The 15,591-nt window shown below is 37.3% G+C and overlaps 1 protein-coding gene across 5 annotated transcripts in view; it reads right to left on the bottom strand.

The window, feature by feature from the left end:
• The window catches only part of LOC103254375 (dystonin), a 133,534-nt gene that overhangs the window by 81,106 nt on the left and 36,837 nt on the right, over positions 1-15,591 (bottom strand). For all 5 annotated transcript variants that reach the window (XM_021709718.1, XM_008052466.1, XM_008052468.2 and 2 more), the window contains one exon: positions 14,043-15,514. In XM_021709718.1, coding sequence (XP_021565393.1) covers positions 14,043-15,514 — 1,472 coding nt within the window. The remainder of the gene's footprint in view (positions 1-14,042; positions 15,515-15,591) is intronic.

Genomic DNA, 15,591 nt, shown 5'->3' with positions numbered 1-15,591 from the left:
GGTACCTAGCATTGATATGTACCCAATATTTATTTGCCAAATTAATATCAGTATAGAAAAATTGTGTTTCTAGCTTGGTGGATGACCTCAACCCCTTAACAGATATGACTAGGAGAAGATCCAACAATTCTTTCATAGATAATACAAGTGTTTTTAATATGGGGCATAGAGGATGCCAGGAGGAAAATCAATTATTTTAACTAAAGAAGGAGAGTTTCAGGTAGAGATGAAGGTAAAACATGGTTTGGGATTCTGAATCGATAGACAGAAGGGCACTGGATAACCACACCAAGGATTGTACAGTTAATCAGGATATATGCAAACATAATAAAGGCAAATATTAAAACAACACTTAAGAAAAAATTACTGGCACCGTATGAAAAATAACTTTGAAAGATGTAGAGATTGCAGGCAACAAACTCTCCAGACTCTGGTCCAAGGCCTTACACGCAGAATACTCCTGTGTTACTGTAGATATAAATACATTAAGAAATAGCAAACAAACCAATGACCATTTTGCCCTAAAGTCTCTTAGTTAAAAGCTCAAGCTGCTTTTTCCAAGAAAATCTATATTGTTTATATATAACAATATTAAATGTAAAAAAAAATTGATTACATATAACCAAATTATAAGATTCCCCAAAATTACTGAAAAAAAACACTTTTAAGGAGTTTTCATAATTTTCCAAAAGGTATAATTAACCAAATAAGTCAACAGAAAGTTGCAACAAGGTGGTGAAGACAGAACTTGGCATTACAATCCTATTTCTTTTCTATACCACTTTTTTTTTTTCTCTCTCTTTTAATTTTTATTTTAAAATTGTGGGGTACAATTCAGGGTTAGGTATACAAATATTCATTGTGCAGGTACCCTTGTTGATGAGGTGTGCCCCCCCCCCAGGTAGATATCAAATACTGTCAATCCCACCTTCCTCCCCTTCCCCCCCCCAAGTTTCCTGCTACTGTCAATCCTTTTCTTATAGTATTATGGTAGTTGTTATACCACTTTCTAAGTTACAACTTCTAGTAACTCATTTAAGCTGTCCGATATGTTTTACCACTTACTGAAAGGTAGGGGAGGGTACAGAAAATTGGCTTTTAAATTTCAGGAACTTGTATGGTAAATAAAGATCCAGGGAAAAGTTTTACTCTTCCTCTCATATAGTTTTCAGAACAACAAAAAAATCATGATAATGTTCTAGTCAATTGCCTCAAACCCTGATCCTGGCTTTAAATTAATTTTAGGGGTCTATATCAGAGCAGATCTAGGTGAGTCTGGTAGTTTTATGAAGTGCTAAAACAAAATACACGAAGGATTTCAAAAGATAGCTGCTAAAGAGTATGCACTCCTAAGATTTAGTTACTTGCCACAAATAAACTGAAAAATCCTCTACAGGAAAAAAAAAAAAAACTTTGCTAAGGTTTTAAATTGGTAATGGCATTTATTGCATACCTAAAGAAAGGGCCTAGCTGACAAGAAAGTTATTTCACAGACTGAGAAAAGGAACTTTTCTGATATTGTCTAAATTCCTTATCTCTCAGTGGGAAGAAAATACCTATGAAGTGGGACTTCCCCCCAATCTAACTCATAACACACAAGCATGAAGAGAAGCTTAAAATAAAATGAAATAACCTTTGAGACAGTTTACCAGAAGAGTTTAGTAAAAGTACCAAAATAGCTGAACTTCAATCTGAGTGGGAAGAAAAAAATTACAGGCTTGACAAACAAACCTCTACTTATTACAAGGCTACACCCTTTACTTTCTTACCTCATTCACCACTCACAACGAGTTAGGAGCTATTATGCCTGCAAAATACAGTAGAATAACTTGACTCTCACATGCACAGCTCCTGAGAGAAATTTTTCAGCACATTTAAAAAAGTCCTTAATTTGGATTGAGTACTTTGCAGACCACAACAATATAATACCGTGTTTGTGCTTTCATGACCAAGCCTGTTCAAGCTTAATAAATCCAATATAACAGCCCTTAAATTGCAGCGTCTTAAACCACAATTTGTGCAAAAGCCTAACATTAATGTAAATTCACAGTGGAAGCATTCTAAATGAAGGGGGATGGCCACATCTGCACAATCAATAGCAGGACCCTCAACAGCTGGGAATAATCATTCTTCACAAAAACAGTCCCTAATTAATTTGATATAATGACCACATTATCAATAGGTGGCATCTTGCAGGGTGCTAGTCAAGCCCCTCAAATAAAAGCCTCAATTTGGTCATTATTAGAAACACGATGACCACTCTGAAACAGGACCACAAACTTTGGCATTGCAGGGTTTCACGTTTCCATCAATTACCTGAACCAACTGAAAGCCATTGCAGACTGCATCCAACATTTTTGCGTGGGCCCCTGTTTTTCTGGGTGCTGCTTTCTTTCCTAGTGGAATGAATTTCAGGGAGCACTTCATACGGAGCACTTCCATCTCCTGGGCAGAAAGGGGAGCTTCCACCTCCTCTTTACATGTAATGTTGGATTCTTCTGAATCATATGGTGTTAACAGCGTCACATTTTCTACTAAACTCATGCTACCACAATCTACATCACTTTCCCCCAGCTTTGTGCAAGAGAGATCTGAATGCTGAGGAGAATCCTTCCTCGGTCCCCTATTTTGTGCTGTGATTTGGGGTTCTCCGGGTTCATACACTATCTCCTCGTCCCCAAGGTTAGAAATGTGCTCGCTTTCTCCATTCCTTGGCATCATTAATGGGTCACATTGAACAGTGCTCCCCTTCAAATTATTCTGCAGGCAACAATTTTCATCATGGGTTTCCCTTTGCCCATTTACACATTTTGCCTTCTCTAGTGGAGAAACATCATATGAAATCATTTTGAAGTTTTCATCGGGGTGGGCACTTCTGCATGAAAGCAGTGGGATTTTCTGTTCGCTAATAGAATTCACAGAAAAAAATGGTCTGGATTGCTCTGGTATGTGAATATCTTCAGCAGAGGACAAACTTCTCATTCGTGACTGGTCTCCAGTCAAAATGCCCTGTTTTTCTTCCCTCTCCGCTGGAGGGCTACATAACCCAGAGTCATCCTCCTCCGAAGTTAGAGAATTAGTACCCCATCTGCACTTGCTTGTCTTGGTAACAGCATCAGACATATCAGTAGGTTCAACAAAAGAGCTTTCACTTTTGTTTGCATGATCCATAAAATTGGCTGGGACAAACATCCGCCATGACCGTCTATGCTCCCTCTTTTCTGCGTGAGATTTGGCTTTAGGTAATCCTGTGGTTCGAATGATATCGCTGTTTAGTTTGAGTGCATCAAAGATCATCTTTTCATCTAGTTTGTTAGCTTCACGACCTCTCAGCTCAAATACACTGGAAGAAGTAAGGGCACCATTAGAGCACAGAGAACTAACATCCAGTGTTCTATGACTGTAGGGTAAAGTCCGATCTGTAAAATGTCTGGAAGACAGGCTACCTTTCGAACCAGAGTCTATCTGTTCATTTAGTCTAACAGTATCATAGATAGACCGCTGAGGGACATAACAGTCTTCAATATTTAGGTCTTCCTCTTCCTCACCCTTTCCTACACATGGGGGATTCTGACGTAAACAGTCTGGTCTGCTGAGTGGCTTCCCCATGTTGTAGACAGTTAAAACAAATATCGCAGCTCTTGACACAGAAAATAAGAAATAAGATAAAGCATCTTTCTAGAAAGTATACTTCAAACAGAGCTATGAAGTGTCTTTGGCATAAAGACACTTGCTCAAATAACATATGTCATAATATATGAGGTGTTTAAGGTCATCAGCAGTGCATCAGTATAAATGCAACTATCCTTTTACCTGGTTGATTTTAGAATGATTCTAAAAAAATAAAGTGCATCAAAAACAGAGATTAGAAATCTCCTTTGTCCACCTTCCCCAGTCCTCCAAGTTCCCTTTCACATACTCCAGAACACAGAAAAACAAAAAACAAACCTTACACACACACACCCTTAACACTGGCTCAAACACTCAGAACATTCCATTGTCACTTTAGTTCCCTTTTTAATCTAATTTTGCATCTGATAGTTCCATATTAAAATTTCCAAATGAGCAAGCATTTTAACCAGCTGAATGTTAATTCCGGCAGAGGTCTGGCTAACTGTAATCCACTTAAAGATGGCTTGCAAAACTCCATCTCCTTTATAAATAAACCATGCTTTAGAAACTTAAGAGACAAATACGGGGACCATCTACTGCTCAGATCAAGGCACAGAACAAATCTTCAGAGAAAAATAAGTTAAGTCTCATGTAGTAAGAAAGTTAAATTTTTCTTTGACTTTTTTTGGGAGGAGGGAGTAGCTTAAATAATCTTGATTCAAAAAGGCAGGTTTTCTTCCTGTATTAAGCTTCTGTGAGGCTGTTCAAAATGACCCAAAGGAAACAAAACAAAACAAAACCGACTTTTAGACAGCAAGGGCAGTACAATCCAGCAACTGCTTAAAGTAAACAGACAGCATGGTGAACTAGGAAGCTTCCCTTTAAAAAAAAAGCCATTTCCAAAGATTCTTATCTGATCCTCCTTCGGAAGGTTTATTCCACCTGAGGCAACAGCAGCAAGAAGAGCTCCGGGGTTTCCTCTAAGGCACAGGCAGCGTAATTCACATTCAGCTGGAAACCGGGAGCCTGCACTAGCCTTTGAAACTGACCAACTGCTGCTGCAGCCACAGTCTGGCCTTCATTCCAGCCGGAGCTGGAGAGCGATGGAGGCGGCAGCGCAGGCGGCAGCAAGGGATTTCAGGCAGGGAGCTCCCGAGCTGTCCTCGGCTGCTCAGGGCAGCAGGGGCCCGGGCAGGCATCCTCTCCAGCCGGGGCGCCTCCAGCAACGCCCTCGTTCTCCAGGCGACATCGGCTGCGTCCCAGGCCGGCCGGGCGTCCCGACCCGCAGCTCCCTCTGTCACTTCGGTGCTATGTCCTCCCGTGGCTCAACTTCGCAGTCATCTTTCCTCTGACTCCTGGCCTCTTCCCGGGAGCGCGAGTGGTTCCAGGGGGAGGTCCCTCGAAGCCGAGAGGCTGCGATGCAACAGCCTGGTGGTGACATCAGCAGAGAGTAAGCTGAGCCCTGCGACTGGGGAGGGGGCGGCTCGAGGTCAGAGACCTATGAACCCCACCGACTGTTCAACACAGGAGGGGTTGCCTAGGGCTTCGTGACAGCAGAACCTGGCACCAGGAGCTCCGTGGAAAAATCACTTCATGAACCTTCAGATACTGTGCTCATTTGAATACTAAATGGGAAAAGGGGGGTTACGGAGGTCCCCATTCTTCAGTTGAAACCACGCTCTCTCTCACAGAAAATCTCGGTTGCAGCAGTATCTGCGATGTGAAGTGCAAATTACTTTGAAGTCGCAAATGTTTTGTCATTCCCTTTTAAAGCCCAAGTTCAAATCTAACTGTTCTCCAGAGTAAAGTCTTCCTAGCAGAGCCCTGCTCTGAGCACTGCTGACATGAATATTAGCAGTTACTAATAACCATGTGGTCCTCTGGAGGTGAACACAAGGCCTAGGCAAAGATCAAGGGCAGTAACTGGCTCTGGATATTTAATAAACAAAGTTGCCTCCACAAATTTTTACCTATTGATCAAACACTGTTTAAAAAAATATTTGTTTAAAAGTAAATCCAGCAAACCAATACTTATCCTTTGTGGTTGAGAAACTGATAGTTTTATCTAAATCAAACCTAACCATTCTTTATTTTACGAAATAAGCAATACTGCCAGAGTTAGCAGAAAGAGTCACTAATACAGGTAAATCGTCTTTTTTTCAGTCTCACAAAATAATTATTTGAACATGAAGAAAACTGCACTGACCCCACGTGAAAAGGCAGTTCTAGTAAAAATAACCTTAGGCTTTCTCTGATTATTTTACAGAAAATATTTCAGAGGAAACATTTGTGCCTTTAATGAGGAAACATCTCAAAATTATTTCTATAAGCCTAAGAGTTTGATCTTTACAAAAATCTTTTCATAAACAAAACTGTTTATAGGTAACTCATTCATTCAACAATTATTAGATGCAACCCAGTATGTATCCATCATTAAATTGAACACACACACGCACACATCCATCTATAAATAAAAAAATAGATATATAAATACCCCTTGACACCACAATATCAGTGCTCATTTTGCATGGTCAAGAAGTGAACTATTTCAACAAGCACCTGATTCTGAGGTGTTACACAGCCCAAAGGCTATAATGAGGTGCTGATAATAGAAAAATGTTGAACATAGTTATCATGCTCGAACAACAAGCAGATTGGGTCTGAGGCTGGGAAATAGTAGAGATCAACAGTCTTACTCCCAATGCCACAATGCCACTATATTGATAATATAAGCCTAGAAATCTACTTATCATTACAATATTAACAATATTAAGTTTCCATATAATCTGCATGAATGCCTTTCTCTAAACACTCTAAGATCCTTACAGAACTTTTCTTAAGAAAGAATGGCCCTATTCAGTTCACCTTAGCCTCTGACTCATTAGCACAATATTACTCTAGCCTTAGGAAACAGCCTCATGAAGTATTATCTACCCTTATGAAATATTCCAGTCTTATGAAAAGCTAAGAAGAGCAACATATAACCTGACATTTGAGGTGGGAAGTACATTTTAAAAACTGCATATTCAACCATTCAACAAATACTGTTCACTATCTGCCAAACACCATGGTAAGCTCTGAGAAAATGAGGGTGCACAGACGCTACTGTCCTTACGCCATTTTCACTACAGCGGGCATATGGATGGGAAAATTGACATCATACAGTTTGGAAGTAAGGGGTGCTGTGGGAAAAGGTCCTCCAGCTAATCATTTTTAAGTAAATGTGACTTATTTAATAATAGAATTCCTATTCTATTAAACTGATTTCAATTTCTTTATATTCTGATTCAAGTTCAAATGTGTACTGTTAATATTACATTAGAATTCATGACAATTTATCTATATTCTTTGTCACTTGAAATCATTTCCAACCCTCATTTAGATAGCATATAAGAACTAATATAAAGAGCACAACTGAATTGGTTTATCTTTTCCTCTCTAATTTGGTTTGGACAGCTATTATATCTCTAATGCTAAAAACCAAAGATATATTAAACTGTGTTAAACATTAATCATGATGTCTAGATCTCTCTCATTTTCATAGTGAGAGAAGTACACAATCAATAAAATGAACAAAAGTTTTCCTGAAAAATAGCCAACACTATTATTTCACATATAGAGAAATACATAATGCAAAAGGTTTCCAAACTGTAAACTTTACTTACTTTATATAGTCTACTAGATGCAATCTAGCTAAATTATCTATTAAAGCGATGGTTTGGGAAAAGTGCACTAATATTAAATGAATTATAAGCAAAACAATACCATTTTCTCATTTTATATTTCTAAAGCTTAATTAAATCTCAAAAAAGGAAAGTTCCTGAAAAATCGTACCAGTAAGTGCAACAACCCACTTCATAGAGAAGTTAAAGACTAATTTTATAAACTGAAATATATAATTTTTAGAGTTGACGATTAGAGGTATTAAGAAGTTCAATGTACAGTAAGTGCAAAATGCCTATGTAAGGAAATATAATATTATCCAATGAAAACTGACAAAAGTATCTCCTGGCCCAACAGCTCTTGCAAATCTGGATTAAAAGTCAAACAAGAGATATGTGTTTTGTGCACCACGTACAAAAATAGGCCTTAAGAGCAACAACTTCTATTGTTCTTTCTAAAACAGATAAGCCATTAGCTAATGAAAACTGAAAGCATCCTGTATTTTTACTTTTCAAACTAATAAGCCTCTTCACATAAATGGCTAACGGCTTTCAAGGCTATTCATCAGATGAATATGCAATAGCTATTTATTTCACTGGAACATAGTTTATATTCAAAAGAAAGTGGAATATTCTAATCCCACCAAAAAATAAACAAATTTAGGAACACTTAATAGATTCTTTGATCTTAACGGGAATTTATCTTGATGTGAATCTTAGTTAATATCTTTAACGACACTTGCTATTCTTCCTGGACGTTACTACAATATCAAGGCTATGCCTTTTCCTGTATCTTCAGTAAAGTTTTCAGATGACAGTGAGCAAAAAATATTCTATGTAACAGAAGACAATTCTATGTATATGCATATTTCATATATTTAACATGTGTATAAATATCTAAGATTCTGATTTTTTAAAAGTCATCCAGGAAGCAAAACCAACGCACACACTAATAATCCTAGTCAATTTCCTTCAGAAAAACAAAAACCAAATGAAACCTGAAAATACTTTTCATATTAAAATATCGAAGCAATAACCTACTCTTGAAATTAAGACAATTAGAGACATGCAAGAATAGGATATGTAACATATTTTCTTGGGGTATACGGCTCCAGCGCAGTTTTGAAAGTTTTCACTTAATTTACAATTGCAGAATTTACCTACCCACTGTTGTTTAGTGAATAATTAGAAACCTAGATAAACATTGTAAGAATATTTGCCAAATTTTTCTTATCGAGATAAGAAGGTATAATTGCACACTAACAAAGAAAACTCTTCTTACTCTCTATCCCCAACACACAGCTTTAAGCAACTTTCCACATTAGTAAAATAAATTATGGAGCTCTCCTTTTATCTAAGGGAGGCTGATGATAATGACAGGAGATATTACAGTTTGGCTTTTTTTTTAAATTACTTTAAAATGATGATATAAGGTTTACCCAGTTAAAAGCAAAACTAAACAACAACTACCAAAAAATCTTATGTTATAAAATCTCTGGCTGGAACTGCCTTCAGAACAACCTACTTTAATTTCTCGACTTTAAATAAAGCAATAGCCGTTAAGAAGGGCAATTCAACAGGGGCACAGCACATTAGTCAGTAGCAAAACTGGAAAGGGAACCCACGTTGCCTAGTTTCATTTTGACAATCCTTTCAGAGAAGTGTGGCATATTCCTTGTGTGATGTGAAAAGGAAGGACTCTGTCTATAACAGACTAGTTTGTGTGGGGAGAATATGAGTTATTAATAATACTACCCAGCAGAGTAGCACTCTGAAGAGCTAGGTGTGGTTTCTTGCTTTAGCCATCCTCCTTTATTGACCAGCATACAGGGTATTCTTTCTTCCTAAAAATCTTAAATGCCACTTTGATGTGATTTGTTAAATAAAGTGACCTTCCTATAACTGCCCATGTATCCAGTTACAGTTTCCAGAGTGAAAATATTTATACCTTCAAAAACACCGGAGAAAGGTTTCATGCAACTGCTTTGCTAATGTAGTTTTATTAACAAAAATCCAATTTATTAAGAAATTTTCCTTCACAAAAAGCACTTAAGTTGCTTTCTCTGATTTCTCTGGTCTCAGCAAAAATGAAGAACAACACATCACTGACTTCTATATAACATGAACACATTTAGGCTGGGTGCAGTGGCTCATGCCTATAATCACAGCACTTTGGGAGGCTGATGCAGGAGCTTAGAAGCTTGAGCCCAGCCTGGGAGAAATAATGAGACATTGTCTCTATAAAAAGTCAAAAAATCAGGCAGGTGTGATGATGTGCACCGTAGTCCCAGCTATTTGGGAGGCTGAGGCGGGAGGATCGCCTGCGCAAAGGAATTTGAGGCTGGGATGAGCCTTGATCATGCCACTGTACTCTACCCTGGGCAACAGAGTAAGACTCTAACTCAAAAAAAAAAAAAGGAACAATATGAACACACTTAAAAACAGCTACTAAAGCATTTTTTGAACAATTTAATTTTATCTTCAAAAATATGGTGACATTACAGAGAAGCTATATTTAGATCATTTTAATATATAACTTAGTAAGAAATTTGTGCTCAAAACTGCCTGGCTTTCTTGGTCCCACGACACTTGGCATTTTAGTTTACTCAATATACCAGTACTCACGCCGAGGTTAAACAATACCTTCAACAGGAACAGAGAAAGTTTAGTACAGTACAGTATAGCTAGGCATGTGTTATGGTCTTTGTCTCTGGTTTCAGCTTGGCTTAAAAATTCTCTGCTCAAAGTATTGCTAACTTCATTTTAAAAAGCAAAAGAAAATCTTCAGTTCAGAGAGACTTGTACCAGAGATGTGTTCATTTGTAGAAACCAAATGAATTACAATTGGAACAGTAACAAAGTGGCTAGAAATAAACAGTAAGCAGGTTCCCAGATGAGACACTGCTTTACCATGGCCTAGGTAGAGGCAGGAAAGGGTACAGCTTTAGCTAGGGTGTGACTGTATACAGTCATTAAAACATCAAGTTTCTTTGATCTTCACTGAAATTAAATCAATTCAATATGGTGATAATGATTACTTCATGATGATCAGAAGACATGACAGGCTGATAATGATATCATAGGAATTCTGGGATATGTTCCTTGTATCTAATCAGTTACATATGTCTTTGATAAATAAAAATATGGAACCGTTAAGATTACTTAATAATGTAATTTAATTTGAAGATACTCTTGAGCTAGGAGTCTTCAAACAGGAGGCAGGGATGTAGGGAGCCCTGAAGGAGTTTTTTTTTATTTCCTGGTTAGAGATATACAGAATTGTTTTGCTATCCAACCCACCAATTTATAACAATATGCATGAAATCTGTTTGTCATTGCAGAGAAATACAAATAGAGAAATGGTACTTTGACTTACTAACAGTTAAGAAGACACCTCACTCTTAACATGTTAGTCCAGTGACCAGTATTTACAAGTAGGAAAACATACATAAAATAGAACTTAGTCAAAATAGTTTCTAAAACTTCAGGCTAACACAAAAGGTAACACCAACCTATTTTCAAAATATTTCAGAATAGTTTTCATGGAGAGTGAGTTAGAACACTAGGTTCAGAATAGCATTTGCTTTTGGTCATTCTGTTTGAATTGGTATCTTAAACATTAATGAATTTTGTTCCTTCAAGGAATCCTAAAGTAATATTAACAGCTATTTATTTGGTTAATTTTTTAAAAAATGGAATCAGAGAAGTCTGTCTTATCGGGTTTAGGTAATCTCATGTTTTCACTGTGTGTAAGGCACCCCTTAATAAGTAACTGAGTAATAGTTATTATTTTCAGTCCTGTTCAGAAGGCAGTTTATTTCGTATTAAGAATAACTATTATGGAATTTATCAGTAACATGAGATTAAACTAAAACTATCAGACAGATTAATGTCAAACTGGATTATATTTCAAAGTCGATAATGAAAATAGAGTCAGTTCTTTACTTCTTTTCTCTTTCATCTTTAGAAATTATAGTAACTAGCTTTTACTCAATACAACTCATTCCACTTAAAAAACGAAAACAACTTTCTAAAAATTATGTTAAAACTAATGTTTAACAAAAGTCTAAGGCCAACAGAAACTAAAGTAGGTTCTGAATTATAAACAAGTTAATTTATCACTTTAGTCAAGAAAGAAAATCACGAAGACAATGAAATGTTTGATTCCATTGCAGCAGTAGCAGTAGTGGTAACCGTTGGACATCACCATCAGCATCACTGACACCCTCATCATCACAGCATCTAGATAACATCAGTTTCTAAGACAGTTTTGCACACATTTATCTCGTATTTCTCATAGCAGCTAGTTTTATAGAACACTCTCCATAAGTGGGGGTGTTCCTGGTGTTCTGGATTAAAACGAATAATGGCTGGCTATTGAGGCTGCCCAAATTAGGCTACAGCAAAACATATTTGAAAATTCTCCAGAGAAAATATTCGATGTGAACTGTGGCAAATAAAGATGACAAAAGACGCTGCATTATTTCCATCAAAACATTCAAAGTCTGACACTTATTATCTATGTGACCTTGAGCGAGTCACTTAACCTCCCTGGGCCTTGGCTTCTTTACAATAAGTAGACACACACACACACACACACAAATAAATGGAATTAGTGGTTGTGTAAGCTACCATATTTATTTACCATAATCATATTCTTGCTCTTTTTTTTACCTATGGCACTGAAATATATTAAATGCAGATTATCTGTCCAATTAAAAACTCTTTAAAAAGTCACTGGGTTTCAACACACTGAAAATATGTCATAATATTCTTTATTGCTGAGTTTCAATAAAATCAATCAACTCCTTCCAGATAATCAGAAAAGAAAACAAACACAACATGCTAAATACGTTATTTTTCGAAGAAATGATCACTCTATTTTTCTTCACAACCAAATAAGACAATCTCTGTACCCATTAATGATAATGTGGCTTATTTGGTGCTTTTCCGTTTGCAAAACACCTTCAATGCAAGGGTGAGAAGGCTCCTGTTTCTTGCTTTTTCTTACTTTCAGTTATCCACACGAAGAGCCACAGTTTTCACTGCACTCATACTTGGGCTGGGGGGACAGGGGGGCATTCATGAGTAGCAGCACTTTTATCATGTTTTTATTATCACTTGTGCCCATTGTCTTACAAGTAATGAGGCAATGAAGGCCTACTCCTTTGTCTAGTCAAATTCACAGAAAACCTACAGCAATCATAATGATTTTACAAAGGCACTTAACGTGGTTCAATTTCATTAGTGTAAAGACTGCTTGATGACAGTTATTTAAGCTTTGAAGATTAGTCAAAATTCTACAGAAAATTCCAAACTTTACCCACAAAGAAACTGTCAGTCCCAAGACCTCTCTCTGTCTCTGAAGCAGCAACTGCCACAGAAATATGTTTTTCTGATAGAGGATTTCTCATAGGAAGTTTTTATTTTGTAAATCAGAAATATGAAAAATTGACAGAGTAATGAAGGAAGTAAAGTCAACAGCCAGATAGCTTCCTTCACCTTCAAGAAACAAAATCTAAATAGATTTGTAAGCCTTGAAGGGACTGGGCTTCAAAGACATTTGATAAATTGCAAATAATTTTTGACAGTAATAATAGGGTACATGAATAATGAACATTTGCATGCCTAACCCTGAATTGTGCCCATCGTTAAAGTAAAAAAATAAAATGAAATAAACAGTAATAATAACATGAATTAACAAAAGCTATTTTGAAGTTATTTTTTCAAAATTCAGTCACCTGTTAAAGATAAGCAAAAGAAACAGTATGCAAAATATAATAGTATAGAATTGGGAAAACCATTTGATTCATATTCACTTCTCATGGGAAACAATCTGTAGTTTTATAAATTCTGTTTTTCTTTGGTCTTAGTTTATCCTTCACGCAAAATGGTACAGTACACCTTCACCAATAAAACACACTTCATAAATAGAACAAGAGCCATGTCAACCCCCAGAGGTTTACACTAGTCCCATGTAGCAAATGCCTGATATTTAAGACCCTCTGTTTCCAGGGATGCACCTATCTTTGTCCCTAGAAGAGATGCAACTTCTGCTCTTACTACCATAAATAAGGCCAAATCCAATGATGCTGAAACTGGCCCAGCATTTTAATCTAATGTTCTATTCATTAAGTGTCATGGAGCACTATCAAGTGGCAGACATTTCTTGGCACTGAAGAACTTATATAGTTTAATCAAAAATAATTCACTCCTAATCCTCTGGGACTGGAGCCCAATATCTTTGTTTTATGAAACCAAGATTACAACATGGAACGCCACACTGCCTTAAAAAATAGGAGTTTTTAGAAGAAAAAACTTGTGGAAAAAATTCAGTGTAGAAGGATGATAAGACTATAAAAAGGCAAGGGGCAGGACAAGAGGATAATTCACCATTAAAGAAAGTAGTAGGAGACAACCCTCTGCAGCAGAGTTCAAAGGACAGCTCCGGTCCCCGGAGATGTTAGTTATGAATGATTTCAGAAGCGGACCCCATGATGTCAACTTTAGCTTACTTGGAGCGTTTTCAAGCACCCTTATCACCTGTTGATTTTATCTCAGGCCTTATTCCCATGAAGCCCCAAATCCCCAGAAGGCTTGGAACTGCCCCACATGCTTGGGTGTTATCCCCATAGATGCTTATTCAGACTCTATTACTATGTGACACCCACATTAGAAGGTTCAACAAAGCAGGCAATTTCTTTTCTACACCAATTTGAAACTTCTTTTACAATAAAAACACTCAGTAAAAAAGGAAAAATTCCCTACCTTGAACACGTTAAGCTGCTGATTAATTGTCTCTGTTTCCATACCAACAGGACCCTGTGACTCTTCATGTTCTTCAGCCTTCTGGAGCAGAGTAGAAAATTCTTTCAATTTGCTGTAGAATTCCTCAAGACGCTCAATTGTCCCCTCAACCTGCTCTTCTCTGGCGTGAGCCCGGTCCAGTAACTTGTTGCATTGTTTGCTTAAGGCCTCCAAATCCCTTTTGATTCCAATTAGGTCAGGAGAGGTTTCTTCTGTGGCCAGCATCATCTTGCAGGTTTTATTGGCATTGTCGTTGCTTGCTATCAACGCTTCTAGCTTCTTTAGAAAGGCATTTATAGCCTCCTTTTGCTTTTGCAATGTTTCTGCATCTCTCCCCACTGGAGCCATGCTATCCAGCTCATCATCAAACTCTGCAAACTGAGAAAACATTTCCCGGATGGTATTCTGGAAATGTCCAATGCCCTGAAGCTTGGTTTCTAAGAATGAACATTTTTCATCAACCTGCTGACTGAGAGCACTATGCTCTTGAGCTAAGGTTTCTGCTTGTAATAAAACATCAGAGGTTCCCTTTGAGTCTGAGGCTTCTATCACAAGGTCTTGAGCGAGTCTTTTGGCCAATTCTATCTGAGGCTTCAAGGTCTGAAGTGATTTCTGTTGAGTCTGCAACACAGTCAGATATTTGTTACTGTAAGCCTGGGGCCCTAAGGAATCGTGGGCATCCAGCTGCTCCTTTGCACACTGAAGTTGCCTTTTAGCTTCTTTGGAAACTTCTTGAAGTTCTTTAAACTTCTGAGCCATATTCTCCAGAGAGAATTTCTTACTGTGAAGTTGTTCAGTGACCATGTCTACTTTCTGGATCAGTGATTTATTCTCATCTGTAACAACCTCTTTATCGATCTCACAGACACTGAGCAAGCTATTGGCGGTGTTGTTTAGCAATTCGACCATACCAAAGTGTTGGTCCATTTCCTTCTGCAGAGACTTTAACTTGGCAAGAGAATTTTCTGCTTCTGCAGGATCCAAGCAAAATTTTATTTCCTCCAAGTCTTTTTGACATTTGTCTATCCATGGCCGGAGAGTCTCTACATGCTCTTTATACTTGAGAGCTTTTTCCAAAGAGTCTTTTAGCTTGTCTTCTCTTTCTTTCACCTGCTTATTAAATCCATCCCAATTGGTTTTAATCGTGTTAAGTTGTAACTGTAAGGCTGCCTTCTCGGATCCTTGTGTTTTTAATAATAGGTTTTCACCTTCGGCAATGGTTTTTTCATAAATATTCGACTGGGCAGTCAAAGTTTTATTAAAATCTTTCTGATCTTTAATTAATGATTCCAAGACATCAAGTTTGGCTGATATTGGATGAGATTTGTTCTGTTCTTCCTTCTTTGTATCCAGCCAGGCCTGAAAATCTCTAGACATTTGTTGGAATTGATGAGAGCTTGCACAGGCTGACTGAAGGTGCTGAACATGGTTCTCTAAAAATGAAATTACAGACATGTTTATTTTACATCAACATGTTAATGTCACCTGTAAGAAGCCAAAAGAATAATCT

The sequence above is a fragment of the Carlito syrichta genome, unplaced genomic scaffold (genome assembly GCF_000164805.1).
Source record: "Carlito syrichta isolate Samal-C Ts95f unplaced genomic scaffold, Tarsius_syrichta-2.0.1 Scaffold277477, whole genome shotgun sequence".
NCBI lineage: Eukaryota > Metazoa > Chordata > Mammalia > Primates > Tarsiidae > Carlito > Carlito syrichta.
Note: the sequence above shows the minus strand (reverse complement) of the source record. Positions and strands in the feature narration are given on the sequence as shown.